The sequence below is a fragment of the Rhea americana genome, unplaced genomic scaffold (assembly GCF_003343005.1).
Source record: "Rhea americana isolate MKP2758 unplaced genomic scaffold, rheAme1 scaffold_48, whole genome shotgun sequence".
Classification (NCBI taxonomy): domain Eukaryota; kingdom Metazoa; phylum Chordata; class Aves; order Rheiformes; family Rheidae; genus Rhea; species Rhea americana.
Window position 1 is genome coordinate 2,340,263 of NW_028186623.1, and position 27,440 is coordinate 2,367,702.

At 41.2% G+C, this 27,440-nt stretch overlaps 1 protein-coding gene across 1 annotated transcript; it reads left to right on the plus strand.

The window, feature by feature from the left end:
* Positions 1-27,088, plus strand: GLB1L2 (galactosidase beta 1 like 2). The gene is made up of 20 exons (XM_085316726.1): positions 1-41; positions 680-739; positions 2,076-2,273; positions 3,135-3,203; positions 3,521-3,616; positions 5,721-5,829; positions 6,056-6,148; positions 9,308-9,389; positions 12,584-12,648; positions 16,526-16,610; positions 17,623-17,760; positions 18,427-18,507; positions 19,039-19,145; positions 19,560-19,706; positions 20,131-20,202; positions 20,791-20,869; positions 22,093-22,180; positions 24,288-24,402; positions 25,826-25,942; positions 26,379-27,088. The coding sequence occupies exons 1-20, from the start codon at positions 1-3 to the stop codon at positions 26,463-26,465; spliced, it is 1,929 nt and encodes a 642-aa protein (XP_085172852.1). The 3' UTR covers positions 26,466-27,088.
* The last annotated feature ends 352 nt before the right edge of the window (positions 27,089-27,440 follow it).

Below are 27,440 nucleotides of genomic sequence, written 5' to 3' on the forward strand. Positions count from 1 at the left end.
ATGCTTCCTGTGGGCTGGACTCACTCCACCACCAGTGCACGGTTAGCATTAGTATTGTGTGCAGGTGCAATATAGGACTTTATCTAGGTCAGAAACTGATTGAAAACTTAGTGTTTTTTTCAACCTAAACTTTCAGAATTGGAATGTTGCATTTCTTGTCCTCTTTGAGTTTTCTGCTTCAGGATTGTCACCAAACAATAGAAGGAGATACAGCTGCTATTTCAGGATCTGATTTGTAAAAGTTTAGGTATGTGTGAGACTGCGATAACTAACAGAGTAGTGAGGTAGATAGCCATAGAGTATTTTGTGTGTGCATTAAGAACCACCTCCCTTGATGTTAAAATGCATAGTAATTCCTTGGAAGTAATGCTGTGATTTCCTAGTCTTAACTCATCATTCTCTAGCTTTACCCATTTTCTTGTCTAGATGAGCATTTTTGACTCTTTTTCTATTCAGGCAATCTCCCTTTAAATACAACAAGTATATATATCACACTTATTTTTCATAATTAGAGTGACACTGTCTTCGCAGAAGTGTAGCTCCACCCTTACTGCACCAAGTTCTGATTGGAACATTGCTCTTCCCTTGCTTAGCGCTATTTTTTATAAATGGTTTGACAGTAAAGCCACTTGAATGCTCATTGAAGGCAGTGATGTCTAATCTAGACTTCCTTTTCCAGGTATTACCCTTGCCTGCTGCCGGTTGTTTCAGAGACCTGTGAGAATGCTGTGCTACACAGGTACCCTCTGTGCTTGTCAGCCAGCCCCATACGATACGTTGAAGTCTTAGATTAGCTCCCCTGTAGTGTCCTTGTCTCGTGTCTGAGGACAGGTAATCACCGCAGGCTCCTGGTGACCAGCCCCTCTAAGCCGTGAGTTCTGAGAGGTCCTTACCTTCTGCTAATACCTGCTCTGTGCTTAGTATAGAAAACAGCCAGAAGCTTACGTATTTCCCTCTCCAGATATGACGCTGCTGTCTAATGTGTGGGTCAGACTTGCTGGCTTGGGATTGCAATTCGTTTTCTTGCATCTGGCTGTGATGGTGTCTCAGAGGAACAAGCCGCTATTGTCTAACTCTTTTGCAGATTCAGAGTGATGGAACCGGGGTAGTTTGATGGAGGCAGTGTAACTGCTTTGGATTCAGACTACTTGATAAAATGTTGTCTTGATTTAAATAGAATGAAATTGGGAGCATTGTAAGGCAATAGGAACCTGCAGGAACCAATCTGAATGGAGCTGTGATATCGCGAATATGCTTTTGAACCTAGTATTTCATTTGCTCCCCACTTTTTTTTTTTTTTTTTTTGACAACTAATGTATTAGGGAATTACTGTCAGTAGTAATGCAGGCAGGTGTAAGTTTGCGATGACTGTGGACTCAGTTTTTCCCAAGTGCTGGATGTAATCCAGGGATTTTCTTTAAGGAAAAGGTTTCCTGTTCACAGTGAACAGGTGATGATTCTTTGTTTTGTTCATTGAATTGAAAGGTATCACAGTGGTGGTCATTACTGTAAATCTGTCATGTCATTCCGCATCTAATATTAAATTTACGGTTCTGTATAGACTTCCGTTCTGAATGACCACAAGACGTTCAGAGTAGGAATACTGAAATGCAGAGTAGGAATACTGAAATGCAGCCACCTCTGGAGTGGAGATCAGGAAATCAGCCAGCGTGTGGTATCAGCCTGCAAAACGGGGCAGTCTTAAACTTCTTAAGTTACCGAGGTTTTCCCCAGTATTGTGAGTGAAAATGTCCTGATCTTGTGTTTTTGGCAAGCTAGTTTTGTGATCTCTGCCTGAGAAGTGTTACATTTCAGTTATTTCAGAGTATGTTAGAGGAGCTTGGGGCATACAGGACAGAAACTAGGGAAATGGATATTAAATATACAGCTGAGGCAGCTTCCTTCTGTTTTATAATCTTCTGAAAACCTTGTATGCTGTATATGACAAAGAGCATACCTTAGAAGTAGGAAGGTCAGCACTGATCCTGCCAGGTGGAGTGAAATAAGCACTCTCTCTTAGGGGGGCTGTTTTCTTTACTACACACTGGATGTTCATATGTCTCTCTCTCTTCTAGGTTTAACTGGAGTGAGCTGATACCTTTGCGATTATGGGGGAGGACTCTAGGCTTGCAGACAGAAAACTCGCACTTTCTCCTGGAAGGCATGCCCTTCCGCATATTTGGAGGCTCAGTGCACTATTTCCGAGTCCCCAGGGAATATTGGGAAGATCGCATGCTCAAGATGAAAGCATGTGGCTTAAACACCCTGACTACGTAAGTGTCCTCACTCCCTGGGTTTTATGAAATTACCTATCAGCCTGTCCCCAGGACCATGGTAGTTGTTGGAGACTTGCCAGCAGCGATGTGCCAGCAGCTTTAACCTGAAGTAGTCTATGGCGCTTCCTTCATGTTCAGTCCTTGAGTAGGATTTCAAGGCTGGACAGTTGGGAATGAGAAGGAACACCTGCACTATGTGTTTAGGAACCCTCCACAGTGATCCAAGTGCTGCATCTTCGGGAACTGTGCTAGATCACTGTAGTGCACAGAAGAGAGTAATGAGGATTCAAGTTTCTTTAACCACCAACCATTGTAATATCCTCAAATACAACGTGGAACGGATGCCTGTCAAATATCCTGGGAAACTGGCTTCTTAATGCTGACACGATGAGGAAGGTTCAGGGTCTGAAACGGCCGTTTATCACTGCTTGGATTTAGAAAATGCTCTGGTTTGGTGAATGAAATAAAAACCTGGACATAGTGGCCTGAATTTTAAGATCACTGTAGTCTCTGTCTTCAGTGTGTGCTTTACATATCTGTATTGTTTTTTAATTGAGATTTTCACTTAAATTAGATCAGTAACTGCCATTTCTCTTTGCTGATCTTGCCAAATTTTATGGTCTTGAGAAACTCAGATATTGCAAAGTACAGGAAAAGAGTATAACAAGATAAGGATTTATCAAGAAAATAAAAGACAGGCACAAGTAACATGTCAAGAATAGCACAGGCACTTGTAGTATGTACATTCAATCATCTCTGGATCTGTTATTGAATATTAAAGTAGATGCATTATTTTTTTCTCTGCTTAGCAGGGTCTTTTTGGCACTTCATCTCCACTGCCCTAATTTTGCATTTCAGGTATGTGCCATGGAACCTTCATGAACCAGCAAGAGGGAAGTTTGACTTCAGTCGAAACCTGGATCTAGAGTATGTGGTACAGACAATTCTATTATTATACACTCATGTTTTGAGGGGAGAGTGTATGTGTTGGTTCAGGATGAAGATGTCATTTCCAGCTTCTGAAGCAAAGCCTGAACTTTGATCTGACAATGGAGATTCTCATTTCTTCTGCTACTTTCTGGAGTCCTGTGAACTTACAGGTTTAGTATCAATCCAGTATAGCTGCTTCATCAAGCAGTTTTCTTTGGCTCTGGTACCTAAGATTCCATAGTGTTAGGTGTATTAGGAGTGCATGGTGTATGGATTCTTCAGTCAGACAATAATTGCTTTGTCTGGATCTCTAGGGCCTTCCTCTCACTGGCAGCTAAAATTGGACTGTGGGTGATTCTGCGTCCTGGACCTTATATCTGCTCTGAATGGGACCTTGGTGGTCTGCCCAGGTAAGCATGTAAATAGTTGAGGCAAGCCTTGTAAGAAAACCTCTGATCATACAGTTGAGCCTCCTCCAAAGTTGGAGAACTGATGTCTCTTAGATGGGAATACTTGATTTTCTGTGTCCCCAGAGCAGATGAATATCCATTTTGTTATTGAGCTTTCCTAAGCAGTAGAGATAGTAAGCCTGGAACCAGTATATTTTTTGAGCAGTTGTTTTTTAAAATAATAATTGTGTTATGGCATAAAGGTTACCGCAAGAAAATAGAATTGGGAAACATGCCTTCTATTACTGTTCCAACTTGACTGTCTTTAAGATACGAATAGTAGTATTTGCAGTTTGATGTGTGGATTTCCTGCATCCCAGGTCTATTTTAAAAGTCCTGCCAGAGCATACGTATGATATAATTGGCAGTAATAAAGTCCCATAACTTCTCTGATCTCGTACTGTATTTTCTCCTAAAGCACACAACTTGTTGGTAAGAGGCTTTGAGAGTTGAGCTGAAAACATCAGCAGAGACTTGCTTGGTTACTAGATCCCAGTGGAACCAGTGCCAGGTTTTATACCACTTGTTTTCCTTACCTTCACAGAGCACGGAGCTCAGCAAAGACACCTGACTCAGATAAAATCTGGGGATTATTTCCTTGTAATTTTTATCATTTTCTCATGTGACTTTTATTGTCAACAAAATGTGACCTGCCCTTTCTCATAAAATCAGTTTAGTGCACTGTGGCCTCTTACTGCAGTTAGGCTATTCTTACTAGAAGATGAGTTTCATTGTGAGCTATGGGGCGTAGTCTTGTAGGTATGTATCAAGAGGTGCAGAAAATTGCTTTGTGCCAACCTTGGGGCAAAGAAGCAGAATGCCCTGCCATCAGACTGCAACTTAACCTGACAAAGAACAAGTCGTTTTCTATTTTCTTTTTCAGTTAGGGAAACTGAAGCATAAAGACTCCATGCTTTTTACAAGCCCACCAAACTGCATATAGCATATGAGACTTTCAGAGTTCTAAAAGCACTTACAGTTATTGCCTCCTTTTGCAGAGGCAATAACTTACTCTGCTTAAACCATTATTGTGGTGCATTGTTCTCGCCTTAAACAAATTGCCCATTTCTGTGTTAGCCCCCAAATCAGCTAACTAAATCTTGTAAATCAGTAGTAGAAACCATAAAAAACAATTACCTGAAGCTTTATTTTGAATGATGATTGGGATTTTATGAGAAAGCACTTGGTTTTACAGTGCCCTTGGCGACGCAGGGAATTCCAGAGTATCCTTTAGAGCAGTAAGTTTATCCCATGAAATCTGATCAGGAAAATCAATGAAAGGAGCCTGCATCTCTATGCTTAGGTCCAAAATACAGAAGAAGAGGAAGGGAAACAGCTTGGTAATTGCAGTCTGGACTCATTGAAAAGTGTGAGTGCTGAGTAGCTGTAGTTACCGGGATTAGCGTAGAAGCGATTGTATAGAAAACTCCCTTCCTTGAAATGTGTTTGTTTGCTTGTGGCCTACATGGCTAGGTAAATGCACTCTCTGCACACCAGGTACTTGCATTTCTGAGAGGTATCCTTCCTTCAGCACTGGAAAGAAGGGATTTCAGGCTCTTCTTGTGTTACCATGGGCTGTATAGGTATGAAGTCCCTTTTTTCTTGGGTAATGTCCTCAGAAGTGGTCATTTAAGTGAACTTTTTCTGCTGCTGGTGCAAGCAACCTAGGAAAAGCAAGCGGGATTCTGCTTTATCTTCTGCATTATCTACATATAAATGCTTACTGCAATAACTTTGTTCCTGTGATTCATGTTTTGAAGTGAAAAGTATCCAGCTTAACATTCAGATTTTTCATTTTTGCAGAAATAGAAAAATGCCCTTCTGACTTAAAATCTGAATATGTTTTGACTGGGCAGTGGGTTTGAGAGAAAACAGAATAATCCTCACAGGGTCTCCTTTGCTGACTTTGTTGTCCATGCCTGCACTTCAGACTAAGCCAAGTGATACAGAACATTCAATTATGCCTGCCTAAATGTGACTTCATGTCAGTGGACAGCGTTACTTCGAGCAGCCTTGACTGAATATGAGTCTCTTAACACATTTCCATTTGCTGCTTTTCTCATAGTTGGCTACTACAAGACCCAGAGATGCAACTGAGGACAACCTACAAGGGCTTCACAGAAGCTGTCGATGCCTATTTTGATCATCTAATGCCTATGGTAGTGCCTCTTCAGGCAAGTACAATCTGTCACCTTCTCTACCTCCAAGTGGGAACTACCTGCAGGTGAGCTGCACAGAGGAGTGTTGAGTTAGTAACAGCAGAAGGCTGAAGCAACAAATCTACTAGCTTTACTTTAGGAACCAGCATGGCTTATAGTTGTCCATGTCACTCCTCCAGCTCTACCTATTCCTTTATGCATAGAAATCATGGTGACCAACTTCTCTTTTTTCCCCCAACAGTACAAGAAAGGAGGTCCTATCATTGCAGTGCAAGTGGAGAATGAATATGGTTCCTACGCCAAAGACCCAAACTACATGACCTATGTTAAAACGGTAATGTTGGCACATTTACTTGTTTCTGTGGTGAATCTCTTTCATAAGCCACCTTCCTTGTAGTACTCTCTCACTTCTGAATAACTTTAAGCATGACTTCAGAAAACTTTGGAACACTCAGTGCATAATTTGGCTGATTTTCCCTTGATATTTCTTCTTCACTTGATATTTCTTCACTTGATATTTCTATTGGAGTGGAAGAGACCCCATATGCCCCTCTCGTTACCGACAAGTCTGTGTTCTGATGTCTTCCAGAGAAGAAGGTGAAAGGAAATGGTGAGGGGAGCATCTGTAATATGTAGCAAGCCTTGAAGAACCTGTCTCCTGCTGGTCCTGTTTTGCTTCTTACAGACAGCATTAGAGAAGGCATTTCTTTTTGCATCAATATATCCATTGCCTTTCCTAGGAGGCAGGTTTATGTGAACAAGGCACCGGCATGCTCCTAAACCTGTGTTATCTGGAGCTTAGCATCAGGCTGGTAAATTTGCCTAATGCCTCCCGTATCCTTGTTTAGTGGAGACAAAACTGTGCCCTGGCTCTTGCCTCTGAGCTGAGTGATAAAGAGCTAGCCAGTACTCATGGAGGCCAGATTATCCTGATGAATCTGATTTGTTCATTCACTCCCAGAACAACAGCAAGATCTGTGGTACGTCTCTAAGATTCTTTCTTTTTTTTTTCCCAAATGAGGCTCAGAAAAGTTGCTGAACATGAGAGGTTACTCATCCAGTGGTGAGTGCATGTACACTCACTTCTGTGTGGGATGGAAGAAGAATGTACTAGGGGGAAGGCAGAGTTCTGTCTTGAAATATTTCTATTGACTTCCCTCAAACTCTTTCGGGTAACAAAGATGACCTTCACAACCCCATTCCTCCCTCAATTTCAAACAGATGATATCATCTGTTATTCTCCACTATAACTATGATAATGTTTATTAGCTCAAGTTTGTTGCATGAACTGTACACTGCCTACTTTTCTGCTACATCATCAGATCCTCCTGATACCCTTTGGGTACCCCAGCTTCACCCTGAACACCGATTGAAAAACTAACTGGGTTAACTCTAGCTCAGGTAATCTTATTGCTTACAAGTTATACAGAGGCTCTTCAACCAAAGAAATTGTGACAGGAGTCCTAATCTGCTTAGAGTGGTGCTTGCTTCTGCTCCTCCATCTTGTGCAGTCATTTAATACTGATCAGAGGATTAAGTATGAAATGTACAAGGGTTAATTGGTGATCTGAACAAGTAATGTCAAAATTTGCTGTTACATCTACATAATTTCCCTCCCTATGTCCCATACTCAGTGACAAGCACGTAAATAAATGGCTTTTAATGAATAGAGCATGGAGGTGAGCTAAAAGCACTCTGTTGTGTCCAAACTGTCCTCCAACTCAGTGCTTGCTTTTCCCTATCTCAGCGATGAAAGAGCTTACAGGGTTACATGGACTTGTCAGAACAGATAATGTTTCCTTGCCAGGTCTGTGGGTATGTTTTTGCAGTGCTGCTTCCTCATATGCTACTCTTGTGTGCAGCTGACATCAGAGGAACATATTATAGTGCTTAAAGAAGAAAATGTGGGAAAGCAGGACTTGCAGGGCTTTCTTTTAGATGTGGGTTGGAGTGAGATGTAACATTAGCACAGGTGGACTGAGAGCTTGAACTCCTAGACTGTGGTCTGGTTTGAACACTGAAATCTGAATGTGGCAAGTTGATTACTTTACATCTGCATGTAGCATAAATGTAGATGTTGCAATCTTCCTGGAATTAATGTACCCATAAAAAAAAAAAAAAAAAAGGAGAGCCTTGTCCTTATCTCACTGTCTCAGTGCAGCATTTTTCCTTACCAAGATCTCTGTGCTATGAAAGGGACTATTCACACCTCCCTCCATGCACAGTATATGAGCTGGGATTAGCTGAGCACACACCTGTGCCTGCCTTAGACACAGTTTCTATTCCTGGTTTCTCTGCTGCACCCTGAAATCCTGTAATGCATTTCAGTGTCTCATTTCTTCCTTTTACACATATATTTAAATTTTAAAAAATAAAAGGAGGGGAAGAAACATGCTCTCAATGCATTCCTCAAAGAATTATCTTAATATATTAAGCTTGATAGAAATTCCAGTTCCCTCAACACCTGAATTTTGTCAGGTATTAGCATCAATTAAGGTACAAGTTTTGTGCTGACAGGTTGATAACTAACTGGTTATCTTAACTTTGAATTGGGTTTGCCTTTAAATTCTCATTTGCAATGCTTCACTAATGTGGACTGTGTGCAATGCTGAAGTCCATTCTGTGTGCATAGTGAGGGCATGTACAATATGCAAAGCTTTATTTAAATAGATAGCAGAGGTTAACTAGCTAGTGCACGTGACATTGGTAACTCCTGTGTGACCTAGTGTATCTGTTTTACAGTTAATAATAATAATAATTAATAATTTAATAATAATTTAATAATAATAATTAATAATAATTTAGAATTAAGACTTTGAAGGCTCATTTTCAAAGCTCTTTGAAGCTGACAGTGATTTCCAACACGGTACGGTGAAAAGAGAGGTTAATTTGGGACCAGGAGTTCCTAACCTCTGTTAGTCACCATTCTGTAAAAACACAAGTGTAAGAGAACATTCCTAACAGGAAGAATTGTGCATGTGCTTGCATGTATTTAAAAAAAAAAAGCTTAGAGTGCCAAAGAACCAGTAAATTCATTCGGACTTGACTATTCAAGAATGTAGTTACCTGAGCTGTCCTGTGATGGATCCATTCATTGGCAAAACATCTGCTCTCCCTTCAGCTTCCATTGTTAGACAAAAGGGAAGGGTGAACTGCTTTTCTTCTACCTGAAGCCTTCTTTCAAAGAAAGGCAGTGAAGTTTTCCCAAGAGGAAGATAAAATCCTTATGTTTGATGTGTCAGTGAGAAACTAATCCTGCTTTCTCCAACAAAGTAAGAATTTCCAGATGTCTTTAGGCTGGTAAAAGTGGACAGCAAAGCTTCAGGAGGAAAGGGAGATGTCACAGGAATAGTGTCTCTTTCTAAGCTGCTATCGGTCTCAAGCTCTTGTCCTGTTACCCTCAGGGAAGGTGATTATATACTTTAACTCTGTAATATCCTGACAAACAGTAAACTCAGGCCTTAACACAATGTCGTTCCCCTTTTTAATTTAGGCTCTGTTAAGCAGAGGGATTGTGGAACTGTTAATGACCTCAGACAACAAGAATGGGCTATCGTTTGGCTTCGTGGAGGGAGGTATGTGCTTTAGGAGAGCAAGGTAAGACGGTTTTCCTTGTCTAGGGCAGCAGATGAAATGTAGTCTGTGAATGAGAGCAGTACAGTTCATGGGCGGCACCCATTAACTATATCCTGTTTGTGGTAGAGGAGCTTCAGGCATACAGGAGGGACGCCCTTAGCTGGATGGTATATGCCTGTGGGACAAAACCAGGCCCTTCCCAGAAAGGTTTGGAATGTTCCTTTCAACATAAGGTGTAGCACGGTGACAGCAGGATGGCTTCCATGGGGAAGCGACCTTTTGGTACCCTAAGGCACACTAGTACTCTAGGAGATGTGCAGGAGAAAGAGCTGCTTTCAAAGATTTTAATGTGTGCAGATTAAATGTTTTGCTGCCTTCTGACTCATACTGGCCACCTGTAACTCCCACTGAGGTTAGGGAAAGCATGGCAGCACCTAGCATTGCTTGATGTTTCCCCATCAGATTAAAAGGCTGAAAATACTACTTCTTATTGCTGCATTTGAATATATATTTAGTAAATATCTCAGGAATTAATAATAGTAATAACTTATTCTTAAGATACCTGTTTTTCAGTTAAAAAGAAAAGATAAAAGTCTATCAAAACCTAGATTCTGAAAGCTAACATTCTGGAAGTTTAGCAATAGTTTGCAGGCCAGCCCCAAGTTATCAGTGAACTTGCTCTGGAGTGTACAGCTTCTGGGTAGGCAAAAGAGATTATCAGATGTGCATAATGCAGAAGGATTTCTTTTTTTCTCTTTCCTTTTTTCAGAATTGTAATTCTTTTAAGTGCCTGAAATGCCTAAGACCTACCCTACTTTTCACTAGGAAGAAATGGAGATGCAGCTGCTTTCGTTTCATTCCTCCCTCAATCTGATTTTTCTGGGCATAGAGTGATATTGATTTTTGTATTTCTACATCCAGGTCAGCCGAGGTTTACTTTTCTATTTGGCCTGTTACCTTGCTGGTGTTTCTGCCAATTTCCTGCCTGAGTAGCAATTGCTCCCCTGAACGAAACGTTTGCAGAGTGCAGTCCTTGAGTGTTCCTGTCGTCAGTTGTAAAAACTGTTAATTTTCTGATGGAGGTGATTAGAAGCAAAGCTTTTTCCTCCTTTTTTTTCCTCCTCTTATTTTTAAATTAAAATATGAGAAGGACAAATTTACTAAGTCTGAATCCATGGTCCTTCACCACAAGTAGGGTGGTCATCTTCAATTTTATTTTTTTGGAATGCAGCAGTTTTCAGTCTTGACCACATAGGGTCACTCTCTCCCTGCCAGTGAGCTTATGTTATGTTATGGAGTTGGAAATCTCCTGTCTAGCCCCTCACCATCTTCTGTGGGAATGTTTACTGCCTCTGAGCTCCTTCTTGTTTGGAGTTAGCTTTTTCCAGCATGTTTTGTGCTGACAGCTCTTTGATACTGATTTGCCTCTTAGATGTCATAACAGTCTGTTCATTAGAGTCAACATGTCAAGTAATCAGATGCATGGAATAACTAGGGCTCGAAGTAACATAGCAGCAAGGTGGTTAAGAAAACAAAACAAGAAAGAATAGAATCCACTGCAGAAATAGATAGGAAAATAGAGAAGACTCCACATAGCAGTTGAAACATAATGCAGTGATTCTGTGATTTTGTTTGTTCTTCTTACTAGTGGTGGCCCAATTTCTTTCCAAGAAGCATTTCTATTTTCCAATTAGTGCCAGGAACAGCCAGTTTAGTGTTCTGCAGAGAAAACCATCCTATGTAGAAGTACTTGAGATGACGATATTGTTGCCTAGCCCATATTCAGTGGTTGAGCATTGTTTCAGGGGATGGAGAAGAAAGGTTTTGCTATTGTTGGTCCCATCTATGCTTGTAGGAATAGCTGGAATATCCTGTGCTGTAGAAAAAAAAAAGGTCTGTCAGTCTCAGTGTACCTGTGCAGCTCCTGCAATCCTCCTCTATTCCTAGGCAATGACAAGAATCCCAAGCCAGATGGCTCTAATCTGACCTAGTACAGCAATTCCTAGAGTTGATGGGTGACAAAGACCAAACTCTGGATTCATTCCGGGCCGTGGCTAAAGCACTATGGTGGAAAACTCTGTGTGAGTGAAAACTACCTAGCGTGGAAAGGATGAATAAGGCTTTGGGGCTTGATTCTCCACACATCCACTCCATTTTCAATGATATGCTGTTGGTATGCATCAAGAGCAGAATTGGGCATGTTTGCCTTCAGGACCACCAACTAATATATTACATAGATGCTAAATTCACGTTTTGTTTTGTTCTCCTACCTTGTTTGCCTGCGCCAAATTCTTCATTTAGCATACTACTTAGAACAGCCTAATAAAATAAAGGTATAAATACTGAAAAGTCAGCTTTTGCTGCTGTAAATATTCTCTTTGAAGTTCTCTGTCTGACAGAACAGGGGCTTGGCTTGATACCAGCTTTCTTGTAATAAGTCTATTTTTAATACAGAATCACATTATTGCTCCTGAAATTTCAGAGTTTCTTGGAAGAAATGCTATCAGTGTGAGAGGGCTAGGAAAGTATAAAAATGGCTCCAACATGTACCAGGGGTCAGGACACGGATGCATCAGCTTCTGCAGACAGGTCTTCCCACACTAGTGCTTGAAGACTGTGCAGCAACTTTTGATATACATCCAGTATGCACAAACTGGTTGCTAGTTCCCCCATGCTGCCCAGGGCAGAAGCACAGATACATCTTCCAGTTAGAGTCTCTATCTGGTTCACTTGTATTGTGGTTTCTCTCACCCACTCCCATGTCATGACAATCTCTAAGATAGAGATTCCTGCCAGCTAAAGCCTGGGAGATTAGTGTAACATCTAGATTTGACCTTCTAATAAGTTTGCCTCTCTGTGGTGCCTTTTATCTGAAGATCTCCAAATGATTTGCAGCCTCTAATTAAGGCTTGTGACACCCCATGAGGTGCTCTGATGTTCTCTTTCTAGTATCTCTGAACATTAGAGCTAAAAAGATGGCCTGCAAGTATTCCACTGTGTGCTGTGGTGCAGTGAGATTCTGCATTCTGAATGAAGACTTTGATGGGAAATTTCCAAGGAGGGTTTTTGGTGATTCAGAAGATGTTGCCTCTCCCCCTGAGCTCAAGCTGGCTGATGCCTAAGGAGATGCTCTCCCAGGTGAGAGCATTTTGCATGTGTCTAAATTAATAAAAGCTTCTTCTTTTCTCAATAGCACTGGCCACTGTTAACTTTCAGAAACTGGAACCTGGGATACTGAAATATCTGGACACAGTACAGGTAGGGTGCAGAAAAGCTTGTTCATGTAGATTTTCCAAGGCAGCATTAGAAATGAAGAACTGAGAGTCTGGTGGGAGGGTTTTGACAGATACTCCGGGCTTCCTTTGCATTAGGCTAAGTCCTTCTGGAATCAGTGAAAACATTCATGCTGATTTCTCTGGAAATCAAAAGAGGTTTTAAGGATGCTGTTCTCTAGCACCTACTAAAAGGTTTCTATTCAGGTTTTCTATTCATTTCTATTCTATTCTGTGGCCTGTGTTTAGCAGCTAGAGAGACTTACTTTTAAGACCTGTGTGATAATGTATGAACCACCAGAACAGAAGAGTTAGATTTCTTCATGCAAGGTCAGGGTTTCAGTTTGCAACCCCACATCTTGGTACTTGGAAACTGCTGTTCTTGCTCAGCTTCTCATTTCATGCTGCCTAAATAATAACTTCTAGAATTATCTTCATAACCATTATAAATTTGGAAACTAAAGATAATCCTAGAAACTGTCATTTAGGCAGTATGAAATTTCAAAGGTCTGTGCATTCAGCTCTGTCTCAACAGAAAATTGATGCTCCTCAGGTCAGAAACTGATGTTCTTTGAAATTGTTGCTACCCTTTGGGTGGAGGCAGCCAACCCTGAATTACTAAGACTTTATAAGCACTGGGTTTGCAAAAAGCCTCTCTAGTCCTACATAACGAATTAGAAAGTATTGGAGGGGCATCAGTCCAGCTGTCACTTTAGAATATGACACAGTGGCACTGACTGCAGTAAAAGAACAGGTCCCTGAAATCCTAGTGGTAGATTTTCTTTGTCCCAAAGTCACAAGCTACGTGAAACTAAATTATTATTCTTTACTTGGCTGAATTTACTGGTATGCTTGTATATGTCCTCTCTGGTGCCTAACGGATTTGAGTGTCTTGTAATTCTGTTTTGAATATTCAGTGATTGATTAAACAATTAAAGTGAACATATTTTGGCAGGAAAAGGCAAGACTCTCCAGAAGGCTTTCTGGCAAACGTATCTTTTATAGTAATAGTCAAGTGTCTCTTTTTGTACCAGTGGAGAGAATGCTCCAAAACATAGACTTTGTGGAGCTATCTGGATCTCTGAGTAGATACCCTCTTTCAAGGCCCTGATCTAACTTGACTAGCAAGGGTTTCTGCTCTTCTATTATGTGTGCACTTACTGATTGCCAAAAAAAAAAAAAAAAAAAAAAAAAAAAAGCCATAATTGTCAAATAGAGAACAAGAACCTCAGCTGTTTTTTTGCATTTGAGGCTATCATACTCACTTTGAATGCTTTCAAATGTTGATACCCAGTAGCAACCTACATTGCAATTGTTAGTCTTCTGTCCAGAACTTCAGTAGTCTTTTTCTCAAGCTCTTTTACCCTGATGCTGTGGATGCCCTTGCGGAGTATGGTTGAAGACTCTAGTCTTTACATGCTGGGTGATGACCTACAGCAACTCTTGCAGGGAGGCTGGTACACAGTGATGGGTGTTTAAGTCATCTGTAATACCTCAAATTCAGTGCAGGTATGTCAAGTTGTACTAATGGTATTCCTTGTGGAAGAGATTGTTGGTTCCACTAGACATTTGGTCCTGTTTCTCCTAGGATCTTAGGATCATATTTTGAACAAGGCTCCCTAACCTAGACACTGAAATAGAACGGCTTCACAAAAGCGTCTTGCAAAAATAAATAAAATGAATTTAGGTATAGAAATGCATGCACGAATCCCAGGGGACAGGTGAGCCTTGTGTGAATAACCAATGTTTATTGGTCTCTACTCTGTTTCTGTAGTTCTGCCAGCCCACCTTCCCTGATATATCAGTCCAACTGCATGGCTTGGCAACACATCCCAGTTCTTGCTTGCTCTTTCACTCTTTTTTTTTTTCCTATTTCATTGCTGGAATGAAGCAGCTATGACAATGCATCTTAATCTTGGACCTCAATCTAGCCCTGAGGCTGTCTTTGGCAAGTGTTACCATACTGTGTCGATGAACCAAGATCAAGCTGTATTAGAAATGACCTAAAATCAAATTAGAGCCTGGCCCTTCAGGAGACACCAACTGCTGCATTAATTCACTGCTTACTTACCTTTATCTTTTTGTAGTAAGTATCCTGAGGAGGTGGAGGTGATGTCCTATGAGACTGTTAAACTGGCAATCAGTAGTCTCTGCATTTATCCTTTCATCAGGAATGATCTCAGTGCTGTTTTATGGTCTGATCCCGGAACTGATCAGAGGAATATCCTCTGACTTCACATAGGCTTCTGTAGTAAATTCACAGAACGCTGTCCCAGGGCACTTCTGCCTTCTGAGCAGTCCAGCCTACGTGGTATTTAACAGGGCTAATTGTAGGAACCATTCAAATTCAGCATATTGCTTGAGCATCTTTAACTCCCTGTGCTGCTGGAGATATGAATCAGCATGAAAGGGGTAGGGAACTGGCTAACAAACTCAGTGCAAAAAGTAGTTTGGTGTCTGATGTGAGAGTAGTGAGGGAAGAACAAATTTTACTTTGCAGTGATGGGTTTTATCTCTTTGTGTCCGCTGTCCTCTTCCTCCCCTATTGCTCTGCGTGCTTGCTCCAAATGTCAGCCCAGAGAGATGTGAACAACTGATGTGTGCCCCTTGCTGTGATCAATTCTCTTCCCACCTTTTCCCTTGGCTTTTCCCTAGAATATGAAGGGAAAAGATGCTGTTGTTAAGTTTACAGTTTAGTCTTGCCACTTTAACTTGGCTTTATTTATGTACAGGCAAGAGAGTTTCTGCTGCATGTGCTTTCACCTTCTTTAAGTCTTACAAAATTCCCCAAACTCTGCAAAGGGAAAGCAGGGAGCACCTTCTCCACAAATAGAATACCCAAACACAACATGGCCCAAAACAAGTAGCTTCTCCTTTGCCACACTTAATAATTACAGGATTATTCTTGAGGATTATGAATCTATTTTATCTTTCCTTTGTTATGACCTCTTATTCCAGAGGGCAATAATACTCCTTCTTTGATTTGTTTACTGAGGACTGATTGATTAAACATACTCTGAAGAGCTGGTCTGAACCTGGAGCAATTAGACTGTTACAAGCACCTGCAGTTGTTTTCTCCTAATGAAACATGAGTTTCTTTAATGCTACCTACCTTGGCCATTTCCTGTAGCATAGGATAAAGCCCCTATCAAATAAAGGGCAAAACTGTCTTGACTAGAAATAAATATTGTGAGCAGGGAGTGCCAGGCAGGCTGAGTGCATCCTGTTCTGTCTGGTGTGATGGGACCAGGTGGAATTCTACAGGAGGGAAGGGAGCTGGCAAGCAGTGACAAATGGGAAGCAATTGCTCTGTGTGCAGAGCCTTTTTAATGAAGACCTAATTCGTGCAAAGGCTAATGCTTTCCTGCCAACACCATATGCAGCATTAAAAAGGCATTAAGCCGCTAAGGTCTGCTGTTCCTACCTTGGCAAGCGCTGGCTGCAATGCACCTGCAAACTGCCGGCTGGCAGTGGCATAGCTGATAAGTAGACATTTATAAATGTGTATTTCCAGCAGAAGCTAAGCAGTGACAATTGGTTTGTCTTTGCTACAGCTCTATCAAGCAACTATATCCAGAATTGTTTGGTATCACCTGATTGTGTGCTGTAGCTTTTGCTTTGTGCCTAGCAGAGTACTTCTCTGCTTTGCCTGCCAGTTCTGGGCATTACTGGCCCACAGCAACTTGTTCCTCACTAGTGCAGAGCTCTGTAGCTGTTTTTTTTTTCTTCTGCCAACTTGAGAAGAAACCACTCTTGTAAACTGTGTTCCCAAACTGCATTTGAATAATGCTTCTCTAGAAAACAGGGCTGAGCACTGGACTGGCCTATCTCCATTTTAATTCTTTGCTTTTGTTTTGATACAGAGAGATCAGCCAAAGATGGTAATGGAGTACTGGACTGGATGGTTTGATAACTGGGGAGGCCCTCACTATGTCTTTGATGCAGATGGTGAGTACCATATTGTGTGTTGTACATGGAGGGGATCTACTGCTGCACAAACAGTTACAAATAAAAATAAGGTGATTTTTCCCAAATTTTCTCTCTGGCAGTAACCTTTGCTTTTTATGAGTCTTTGTAAATGAATAATCACTCAGTGAATGGTAACACTACTGTGCCTTCGATTTTCTTTAGTAATGTTGGCATACAGCATTATTTTCTGTATTTATATTTATAAAAACTTTCTTTCTCTTCCTCTAAGAGGGACTCCAGGGGTTTGTGCAGATAACTAACCTTCTTAAGATAATAATGTCAAACCATCCCAGGGCCTCAGGCTACTCTATGTTGATATTAAACATGCAACCCAGTGCCTTAAGTCACCTCTTCAACCTCCTGGGCTAATCTAAATCCTGCAAAGTCTTTATTGACACTTTGTAAAAATGTCATCATTTTTTGTGAAACCTCCATCATGATGACATTACTTGTCCAGCAAATAGTAATTCCTCATTAAGAGACAATTAATTTACCTTTTGTGAGAATGACAGCTGTGACATTTCTGAAAGTACATGTTTCTCTACAGTTTAGAAACTTACTAGCAAGCAAGATTGGCACTAAAAAAATCTCTGGGGCATCTGAAGTACAGTGAAAACAAAGCTATATAAGACTATTTTAATCACCGTCTCATCCTCCCAGAACGTTCTTTGTAGTTGGGTCATTGCTGTATTGAGTTTAGGTGTCTGATCAAGTAGTCCTTACAATTCCTTTGCTTAAGCCAAACTCCTGCTCAAATCCATGAGAGTTTTATTCTTTTTCACCTATATGAGAGGTATATCTGAATGCATAAATCTTTCACAATACATCAGTAGACATGCTGCCCTTACTGAGGCAAAAGAAATCACTGTAATTATGCAGGCATGAATTTGACTTACAGGGAACAAGATGTTTCTGTCTGCTTTAAATTATTGGAAGAGTGTTAACCTAGTTTCTTGGTCTATGGCCTTCCTGGATTGTCCTTCCTTTACAGAAATGGTGAATAATATAGCAAGCATCCTCAAATTAGGAGCATCCATCAATCTCTATATGTTTCATGGAGGCACCAACTTTGGCTTCATGAGTGGTGCTTTGGAGGCTGATGAATACAAGTCAGACGTCACCAGTTACGGTGAGTTTTTTTCACTGCCTTGCCTGTGCACTTGTGGTGACAGCACAGCTTACACTGCCCTTTGGGCTAGCTACAGTTGACAGAAGCATTGTGAAATGATCAGTACAACCTTTTGCAGAGGGACAAGTTGGAGCACAGATCAGACACAATGCCTGTATAAAAGGGGGCTTACATTAGAGTTTCCTGTTTCTAGTCCTATTCCAGGGTGTGAGAGATACCCTCATTCTGAACTGGGAATAGAAGTTGCAGATGAGGACTTTGCTTCATGTTATCTCCATGCTGGCTCTTCTTTCTAAGTAAAGATCCAAGCTGCTGTTTTGTTTTTTAAGTTTATCAAGTCAAATTGTACTGTAAAGTGCTTCTCTTCTCAATAGCGCTTTGCTAGGATTGTTAGTAGTTCAATTTATCCTGAGTGAAGTTATGGCCACATGCAGATCAGGTCCCTTGGAGGATGTTGCTCTGCAATGAGTTGGTCCTCTCCGAATTAAGCAACTCTGTGCTGGTCTAGCCAAGTTCACACAGATGGAAGGGTGTAGGTTTCTGTAAGTCAGACAGCACCAAGAAATCTGTGTCTTGGGCTCTTTATTTCTTAAGATGACAGTATGTATGAATGCTGTTCCAGAGATGTGCTGTATGTCTTTTAAGACATATGTGCTTCTTTTTCAGATTATGATGCTGTGCTGACAGAGGCTGGAGACTATACATCCAAATTTTTCAAGCTCCGACAGCTCTTCAGCATGATCATTGGTAATTATAAATCCAAGAGCCAAAATACTGTTTTAGCCCACAGTGCTAAATCAGAGACTTTTTTTAAAGTGGCCCTTCTGCTGCAGCCCTGTGGCTCTGTTCAGTTGACTGGCTGGGAGCATATTCCAAAAGATGGGAGGGAGGGCCAGGTATATCAAATATCTTGTCTGCTATCAGCAGGCAGGTAGCATTTAGCAGCTCTGTCTTTACCACAAAGTGTATGTCAGCAAACTGGAAATAAATGCAAATCTGCAGGAAACACCACTAGTTACATCTTATTTGTTGTAGCAATAAGCTGTATTTTATTGTTATTTGTTCCAGGGTCAAGTAAGTGGCTGTGGTTGCTATGGTTCTCACCCAACCCTCACACTTGTTTGAGGTCTTTTTTCAGCACTTATGGGGCTCTGTAATTCAATGGGAAGACTGGTCAAAGGAGGTCTGGAGGAGCCTTAAACCTGTGAGGGTTTTTTTTTGCATCTGAAATAAATAATTCCTGAATCTATCTTTTTTTTTTTTTTTTTTGCGACATAGGGCAGCCTCTGCCTCTCCCTCCCATGATTGAAAGTAAGGCATCGTACGGTGCCATCCTGTTGCATCAGTATATCTCTCTCTGGGATGTATTACCATCTCTTTTACAGGTAGTACTATCAATTTCCGTATATTTCAGCACTTGGGAGACACGGCCTCTTAGGTGGAAAAGGCAATGCACTGGCAGGTTATTTCATTAGTGTAAGGGTGGGGAATGTTTTGTCAAGAATATTCAAAGGAGAAAAACCTTTATTCTCACTCATTTTACTCCTACTACTTCTGTTCTCTGGGAATACCAGTTCTGTAAGTCCTTGGCACCCTTTCCTGTGCCTTTCCTGTTCCATGTTTGTCTTCATTGCTGTAGCTTTCATAGAATAATTCAGATTGGAATGGACCTCTGGAGGCCTACAGGTTAAATGTAATCTGTGGGAGAGTGGAACCACCTGTCTAAAATGAATTGCCCCTACGTGGCCTGTCAACACAGAGCGGCTGCTTCTGCAATTAAATTTGTTTCTTCTTTGCAGCCCATTAAATCAGAGTTTCCAATTAACATGGAAAACCTGCATCTAAATGATAGCAGTGGGCAGTCCTATGGATATGTGCTCTACGAGACTGTCATATTTGGTGGTGGACATCTGCATTCTAGGGACCATATTCGTGACCGAGCACAGGTGAGGCACACAGGGCGACTATGACTGACTTCATGCAAATGTCAGTGCTTTGGTCTTGGCAACCAGGCAGGAAATGGGCTAGCCATGAATTAAAATGGAATGTTTTCTTATATCAGAACTGTGATTCTTGCTTTGAATTCACTAGTAAGCCCCAGCCCTTATCGTTTGTAAGTTTTGGCTTGAGGTTCAAGTCTACTAAAACTCAAAACATATTTAAATGTCACATTAGGAATGTTCTAAGAAATGTGGTTTGTGATTTTTTCCCCCTCTAGACTGAGTCAATGAAAGTGTTATGTGGACCCTGAGTTCTAGTGCCAAGAAGAGGTAGTTTCCTCCCCAAAGAGAGTCCCAGTAACTTGTGCAGCATACGATTATAGTCTAACTGATGAGAAATTGCTCTCTTTTCTTGTGCTTTGTTCTGCAGGTGTTTGTTAACACCATGTATGTTGGTGAGCTGGATTACAACACAGTGGAGCTCTCCCTTCCTGAAGGACAGGTAACTAACTGAAGAGCAGATTCAGGAGTGAGAATTTTTTGTTTTTGGTTTGGTTTGTTTTTTTACAACTTTGGGGTTGCAAACAAAGTGAGGGGAAACGTTTCTCTCTAGCCTTGTTCACAGCAACCAGCTCTCCAGCACAAGTTGGCAATAAAATAGTGTATTGAATGGATGCAGCTTGACAGAGCTATGTGTGGGTCCTAGGGTAAGTGGGTGAATATGCTAGATGATGTTCCTGTGACTCACAGCAGAGCTGTAGGATATAACCCTATGCTATGTCAAACACCCTTTCTGGCTCTGTGTGTGAAAAATCAAAACGGTCTTTCAAAATTCAGCAGAAGGAAAAATGAAAAATTTTATGAAGAGGCTAAGAGATCCTCAGTGGAATAGTTATTTGCAGTTGAAATATCCAGGGACACTGCTCTGTCACATAATCCAGAAGTTCACAGTAAGCAAATTACAACTGCTAAAGGCACTGATGCCACCTCCCCACGTAATCACCTCTGCTGACCTCTGTTTACCCAGCACTGTGGTTCATACAAAACATGCTGTGCAGTGCTCCAGCTGATGCTCTTCCATTTTTTACAGGGATTTAGGCAGTTAAGACTTTTGGTAGAGAACCGTGGTCGCGTCAATTATGGCCTAGCTTTGAATGAACAGCGGAAAGGTAAGTTAAATTCTTTTTTTCCCAGAGCCTCAAATTGTCCTAGGTAGTTCTCTGAGTTTAAGCCCTGTAGAATTCTCTTCCTTATGTGCTCCACATGGAATCAAACTCAAGACTCAATGCACTTGTCTTTGTGCTTGATAATAAAACTATTATCAGGGAGTAGGTGAAAGACTGAGGGAACTTTTAAAAAACAGAGTTATTCACCCCTCTTTGGAGTGATCATAAATGAAAAGGAGTGACTGCTTCATGGCTTGCATTAAGGCTTCTCATTTTAGAGGGGAATGACTAAACCCAAGGCCACCATGAATCTCATTCTGCTCCTAGTTTTGCCAGGTGATGTTAGGTATCCTTTCTCTTGCTCTTTGAGCATGTTAATTCTCAGGGAGAATAGGGAGACCATTTCTGATCTGTGTTTTGTTCTGGGGTTTGACATCGGAGGAACATGTTTTCAAACTCACATAGAAGCAGGAGGAATAAGTTGTATCTTGTTGAATATAACTTAGTAAAACGCTCAATTCCATCACACATGATTGTAAAGCTGGAAGAGCTTGAAACCTGAAGATCCTATTTCAGTGGGGAACCACATGCAAAAAGTATACAGAGAGTAGTTTAATGGAGATAGATAGACACGTGACTGGACTAATTTCATTTTACTGCAGAGGAGGTGTATAAAGCCTCTGTGGTTCTTAGGCAGTCTCAATTGCAGTCCTATAATTAGGAGGCTGGATTAGGCTTTGGCTGCTACACAGAGAAGAATATTGTCTAACGAGAGTACTAAAACTAAATTATTTTGTAAGGTGCCTTAAGATCCTTGGATGAAAAGACACTGGATCAGCACTGGACATTAGTGCTTCCGCATGTTGTATTTTGCTATGCCTGTTAGAGAAGTAACTGATCTGCTTTAAAAAAATCCATATATGGGCAGCTAACTAAAAAAAAAAACAACAATAACAACAAAAACCCATCTGCTCTGTGTGCCAACAATGTTTTCTGCTTGGAGGGTGTTTAACAGCTTAGTGAGTTAAAGCAGAGGAAAGAGTGGAGAGGCCAAAGTGTAGTAATGTTTCCCACTCAATCTGGATGAGCAATGGGACCATATGGACTCTAATTCCACTGCAGAATGTGGCTGCTTTCCATCCCCTGCTGTTCCTCGCGTTCAAATAGGAAAAATCTATCAGCTTTAGCTGCTTTTCAACTCTTTATTACCCCCATTGCTCTTGCAGGCTTAATTGGTGACATCTTCTTGAATAAAACCCCCTTGAGGAACTTCAAGATTTACAGCCTGGAGATGAAACCTGGATTCATGAAAAGGTTGTGGAATTTCTTTAAATTTTCTTCCTCATTTGAAAGTATTTAGTAAAGGTACAAAATCTAATAGGGAGCAGTTCAATGTATCAGAAAGATGACACTAGGTAAAAGTAGGCAGGCAAACCTTTGCACTGTTAAGTCCCTTTCTGGTACCTTTGCCCAAAGTAGTACTGAAAATTGCACCACTTTATCCATACTATTATTTAGGTGCAAAATACATTCCCACTGTGGAGGACTTAAAGACTCCCTCAGATCCTGTATAGCAGATCAGGCAAGTAAAAGTGTGGCTTAGCTGAGCACTGTGCGTCAGCATACCAGCAGGCTGGAGAAGTTTGGATCTTTCTTGAAATTAGCAGTCTGGCTGATATATTTGATAATTCAAACTCACAAGGGAGGGATTAATTCTAGGAAGCTACTAATAGTACATTAAGAAGTCCAGATGGTTTCCTCTCTTCCATACTTTTTGAATTATTTTGCTTTAATTCAAGAAAGACTGAAGAAGAAATCTAGCAGGGGTAAGTCAACAAGCTTCTGTTAGTGGATATAAAAAGCCTTAGCAAGTGTTTAAGGCAACAGATGCCCTGTGGACTCTGGCCATGATCCAAAGGAGCTATTTTCAGTTATATTGTTAATACCAGAAAGTAACTCATGTACACTCCCCAAGATATCACAGCTCCTGCATTTCACTGTAGGAAGGAGAGAGAGGACATGGTAAACTAAAATTGTCTTTAAAAGGGCAAAAAGTCTACAATTTGAAATTTTTAAGGACGATGTTAGCAGGTGTTGGGGGCTACTTGAAGAATTCTTATTGATAGGGTAACCTGCATAACCTTTGGCTACAAAGTTGTTTTAGAATAATTTTTCCAGTGAGGGGCACACAAGGAAGTGAACTGCCATGCCGAAATAAAATCAATTTTAGTCAACGTTACAATCAGTTACTGTCAGCAATGAAACGTAATCCAGTTGCAGTCACTGCGTAGGAGGAGGAAGCCCACGATATTGCAGAAGGAATTGTCTTAGGTTTTAGTTGAACAATTCAGTAACAGTCAAACTGCTCTAGATCGGTAACCTCCTTGATTCCAAGAGATGCAGTACAGAAGGATGGGAGAGAATGTGTTTTTACGCAAGTTCGAGGCTTCTGTGGGATTTCTTTATTCCTCATTTTCTCTCCTGTTTGTTCCCTGCTAAACTATGATGAAGCTTTAGTTGCAGATTTATGGGGCCTGTAGGTCCGTGGAGAGAGTGTGAGGAAAAACACCTGAGACTCTCTCTAATGAAAGACTGGAAATGATTCCAATGAAGTATTCAAATCTTCCTCACTGGATTATTGTTTGACAGACGATGACTTCTGTTCTTTACAGTAATGTGAGTGCTGTCTTCTGCATTTCTAAAGCACATTGCCACGATGCCTAAATGCAAAGAGTAGCTCAATTTCCAGAGACACCTACAAAGAATGTCAGTTTTTCTAAACTGCAGGAAGCCTAACTTTACAGTCTGTGCATGAGCAATCCTCTGGTTTGCGGTTATGACAGAAGGCATTTAGCTTGCTGTGTACTGTCCGGGCAGGAAGGTCTAGCTGAGTCCTGCCAGTTCTGCAGAATTTCCTTCAGACTGCCCAGGCCATATGCATTTAAAGCTTGAACAGCATTAGCATCTGAAGCAGGAAGGGCACTTCACCTGCCAACATTAAGCAGAGCTTTTTACTTTGCTATAAAGTATTAGAGATGGTGATAGCCCCATACATCCTCTTCTTGTAAGAGAGACTTGCAGTTCACTGATGCGGCAAGTGTAGGATAATGGAGACTGAGACATATACCTCCACAACAGCTACCTTAAATGGAGGTGAGAGACCAGCTAGGTGCTTGCCTTGAATGTTTACAGGAGCTAAATAACCTCATCCCTTTGCAGCCAGATGAATAGTATTGGCAGCTGCTACCACTAGGAAGCAAGTACTCGACATTTCAGGCGTGAAAGGAAACAAGAAACCCTGTAACAAAGGCGGTCCACCACTTTAAACACGAGTCTGAAATGATCCTGAGACGAGTGTCCTGTCTCTCAGTGCCGCCTGGTACTTCCCTGCTGTTAGCTGTGTTTGGTCATTCCCTTACAGCCTGCGACATGTTGCTGGATGGAGTGCAGTCCCAGACTACTTTGTTGGTCCAGCTTTTTTTCGCGGAAGGCTGTGGATAGAGCATCAGCCACAGGACACTTTCTTGAAGCTACAGGCAAGTCCTTTTTCTTTTTTTCTTTTCTTTTTTTTCTCCTAATCAAGCTTTTCAAAAGTCTGGTTACAGAGGGCCTTAAGTAATAGGTCTGAATGAGTCAAGGCAACTGCTTTGTGGTCTTGCTCTGGTCTTTGAGAAAGCAAATTATTTTGAGGTTGTAGAGATCTTCTGAAGCTAGCAGGTAATTCCTTTCAGTCTGTAGTGGTCTTGTTGAGAAAATATGTGCAACATTGACCTTGCAGAGCTGCTAATGAACAAAGTCTCATTTATAAACATAGAAGTGCTATTTCTTTTCTAGCTTGCAGAGGAGTAATGGGCACAAAACAAAAAGGCAGCACTCATTTTATCCCTGCCTCCTCATGTGATATGGGAAGAGTAACTTCTTTTTTGAGATGGGATGATAGTTGGCCTTCACATCTTCCTTCTGTGGAAGATTGCTGCTCAAGATGGTGTATTAAATATTATTAAACTTCCTCCTCTGATTTCACTCTCTTAGAGCCATCCCGCTAATGTTCCTACTAATCAATATTGTACTGTTCACTCTTCAATTTATGTTTTGTTGTAAATTATCCTAGTCAACAATACAGTATTCCTGTCACCTAGGGAATAGATGGGGGAAGGTATTCTATGCTTGGGAAAAAATAAAGGTATGCCTGCTCAAAAGAATAAAGCTGTAAGACCAATCACTGCAAGTCTTAGAGTCATCAGGACATTTAAGCTCCTGAATCACACATGTTTCTGAAAGCTTTACCCTTCTTAATTACTGTTGTGAGCTATAAGCATAACCCCTGTGTGACAGAGCTTACTTGAAACCAGGTATGGCTTCAGGGAGTTGTACAGAGGGAACAAGGAAGCAAACTGGCCCTGTTGCAGTACCCAAGTTAACTTCTGCTGGCTATCAGTAAGGATTCACCTTCCTCTGCCTTACCTCTTAGCCTTGGTATGTCTTTAGAGTACAGTCTTGGAGGACCAGATGGGAGAACACAGCGCCTGTGACAAACACACATGTGACATCATTGCTTAATGAAGTACAGGAAAGAATTCAGATGTAGTGGGGAAGAGTGCAATCCACAAATGTTTCTAGAATAGAAAGTCCTTTCCTTGAGAACTGAGAACGCAATATTTTTGAGGCAAGGACCATCTCCTCCTCTACCTACAGAGCTCAGCAAGATCCCCAGTACCTGACTGAAACCTCTAGATCCTGCTGCAGCAATACAGTTGGAAGATTACACTAGTGTTGCCATTTTGCAAATGTGAAGGTTAAAAATCTCTCTCAGCTTGCCTGAAGAGCAGTTGAGCTCACTTGGGTCTGCAGCAGGTGGCCTGAAAGAATGCAAGTGTGAAAGTACATTTAATTTCCTGTGGGGATCCTAACGAGGCAAAACAGCTGTATCAGTAATTTTGTGTACTGTCCTGATTCTAGGGCTGGGAAAAAGGAGTTGTGTTTGTCAACAGTCAGAACTTAGGCCGCTACTGGAAAATTGGACCTCAGGAAACACTCTACCTTCCTGCCCCTTGGTTATGGAAAGGGAGCAATGAGGTGAGAGGCTTTGGTGTTTTTTTTCCTTGATTGTTTGCGTGCCCCCATAAAACAGAAGTGTACAGCACATTCACTATTCATCTTCAGCTGAAAACCAACTCAATAGCAAAGGAGGGAGAGCGTTAACTCCTAAGATCTGTGAAAATCAAGGAAGGTGTTCTAAGGCTGAGAAGATAGCTCTAACAACCACTAAGGTTTGACAAAGATGCCAGCTAAACTTCAAAGAACAACATCAAGTTCAAAACCAAGACAAACTTGATTTGACACTAATTCATTTTCTGCATCATGTGGTACTGTAGCATCATAGTAACTGTTCAGACTGATCTCTTTAAATGATGCTTCCTTCCCCTGCTACCACCATATGCCCCTTTCCTCTAAAAATTAAAGTAGCTCAGCCTGTGTATGAAGCAACTTTGCCTATCTTTCTCTTCCACAGATTATTATTTTTGAAGAGCGAACTGCAGGCCGGGTAATACAATCTGTCGACATACCTTATTTAGGAAGGACCCAGTATGTGGACTGATGAGAGCTGCTTTTCCATGTTTGGTTCATCGTGGATATTCATGGTTGCATGTCTGGGGACATACTGGCCCAGCACTTGGGCATGTTAATTTCTACTAGACCCAGGTAAAGGATTTGCTCTTTGGCAATAAGTTCAGGAGCACCGGCCCCCAGGGAAGCAGAGTCCGTTGTTTCGTTGATGGATGTGGAAGCTCATCTCCCTGCGCTACAGAGGGCCAGAGCCTGGATGGCTGTGCATGATGTTATGGACAGCCCAGTGAAGATGGGGGAGTAAAAGGATGCTGGAGGCAGGAGAGAGAGAAAGAACTGAAGCCATCTCAACTGAAGTCTGAGCCCAGCTTTTCAGTGACTCCAAAAATGTGTTACTACTGGCCTCTTCCTTTTTACAATTAGATAGGGAGAAAATAGTTGATGAACATGTGAGTAGCCAGGTATGGAAAACCATTTTGTTGCTCTTTCAGACAGAATTAAACAGCTTGCTCTGCGAAGAGGCCATTATTTGTTCACTCCTTGGAAGTCAGGTTGGATGTCAAATGAGTTAACTTCAAGCTTTTTTCCACTGAGTTTTAATACGAAGGTTGTCTCTCTCTCAGAAAGTTTTAAAAAAAAATTCTAAAAAGTCAACTGTGTTTTGTCCTCTATCAGAATTAGAGGAGGGGCAGGAGAGAAAAAGGGCCAGTTAGCCTTCCAGGTATTCCTCTACCCTGCTCTCAAGTTAAAGCACCTAAAGATGAATTCCTCTTTGTAAATGATCAGGGGTCAGATTTTGGCTGTGGAAGATGTAAAGGAGAGTTGCAAATGGGAGAGAACTTTCATACTTTGCAGTTAAACCTGCTATGAAATTCTGGAGGGACGGGGGAGGGGGATTTTTTTTATTATTTTTTTTTTTTAAAAAAACTTTGTGCCTTGAAACAGAATCAAGTGACTTAGGAAAATATGACATTTTGCTTAACTCACCAGCTCCGCAGTCACTGAG

What these genes read in the sequence shown, in the direction of transcription:
- GLB1L2 (XM_085316726.1), top strand. Translation starts at nt 1, where the DNA reads ATGCTTCCTGTGGGCTGGACTCACTCCACCACCAGTGCACG. An exon ending in GACCTTGGTGGTCTGCCCAG is followed by an intron (nt 3,617 to 5,720) that starts GTAAGCATGTAA and finishes CTTTTCTCATAG; the next exon opens with TTGGCTACTACAAGACCCAG. An exon ending in TCTCCCTTCCTGAAGGACAG is followed by an intron (nt 20,203 to 20,790) that starts GTAACTAACTGA and finishes CATTTTTTACAG; the next exon opens with GGATTTAGGCAGTTAAGACT.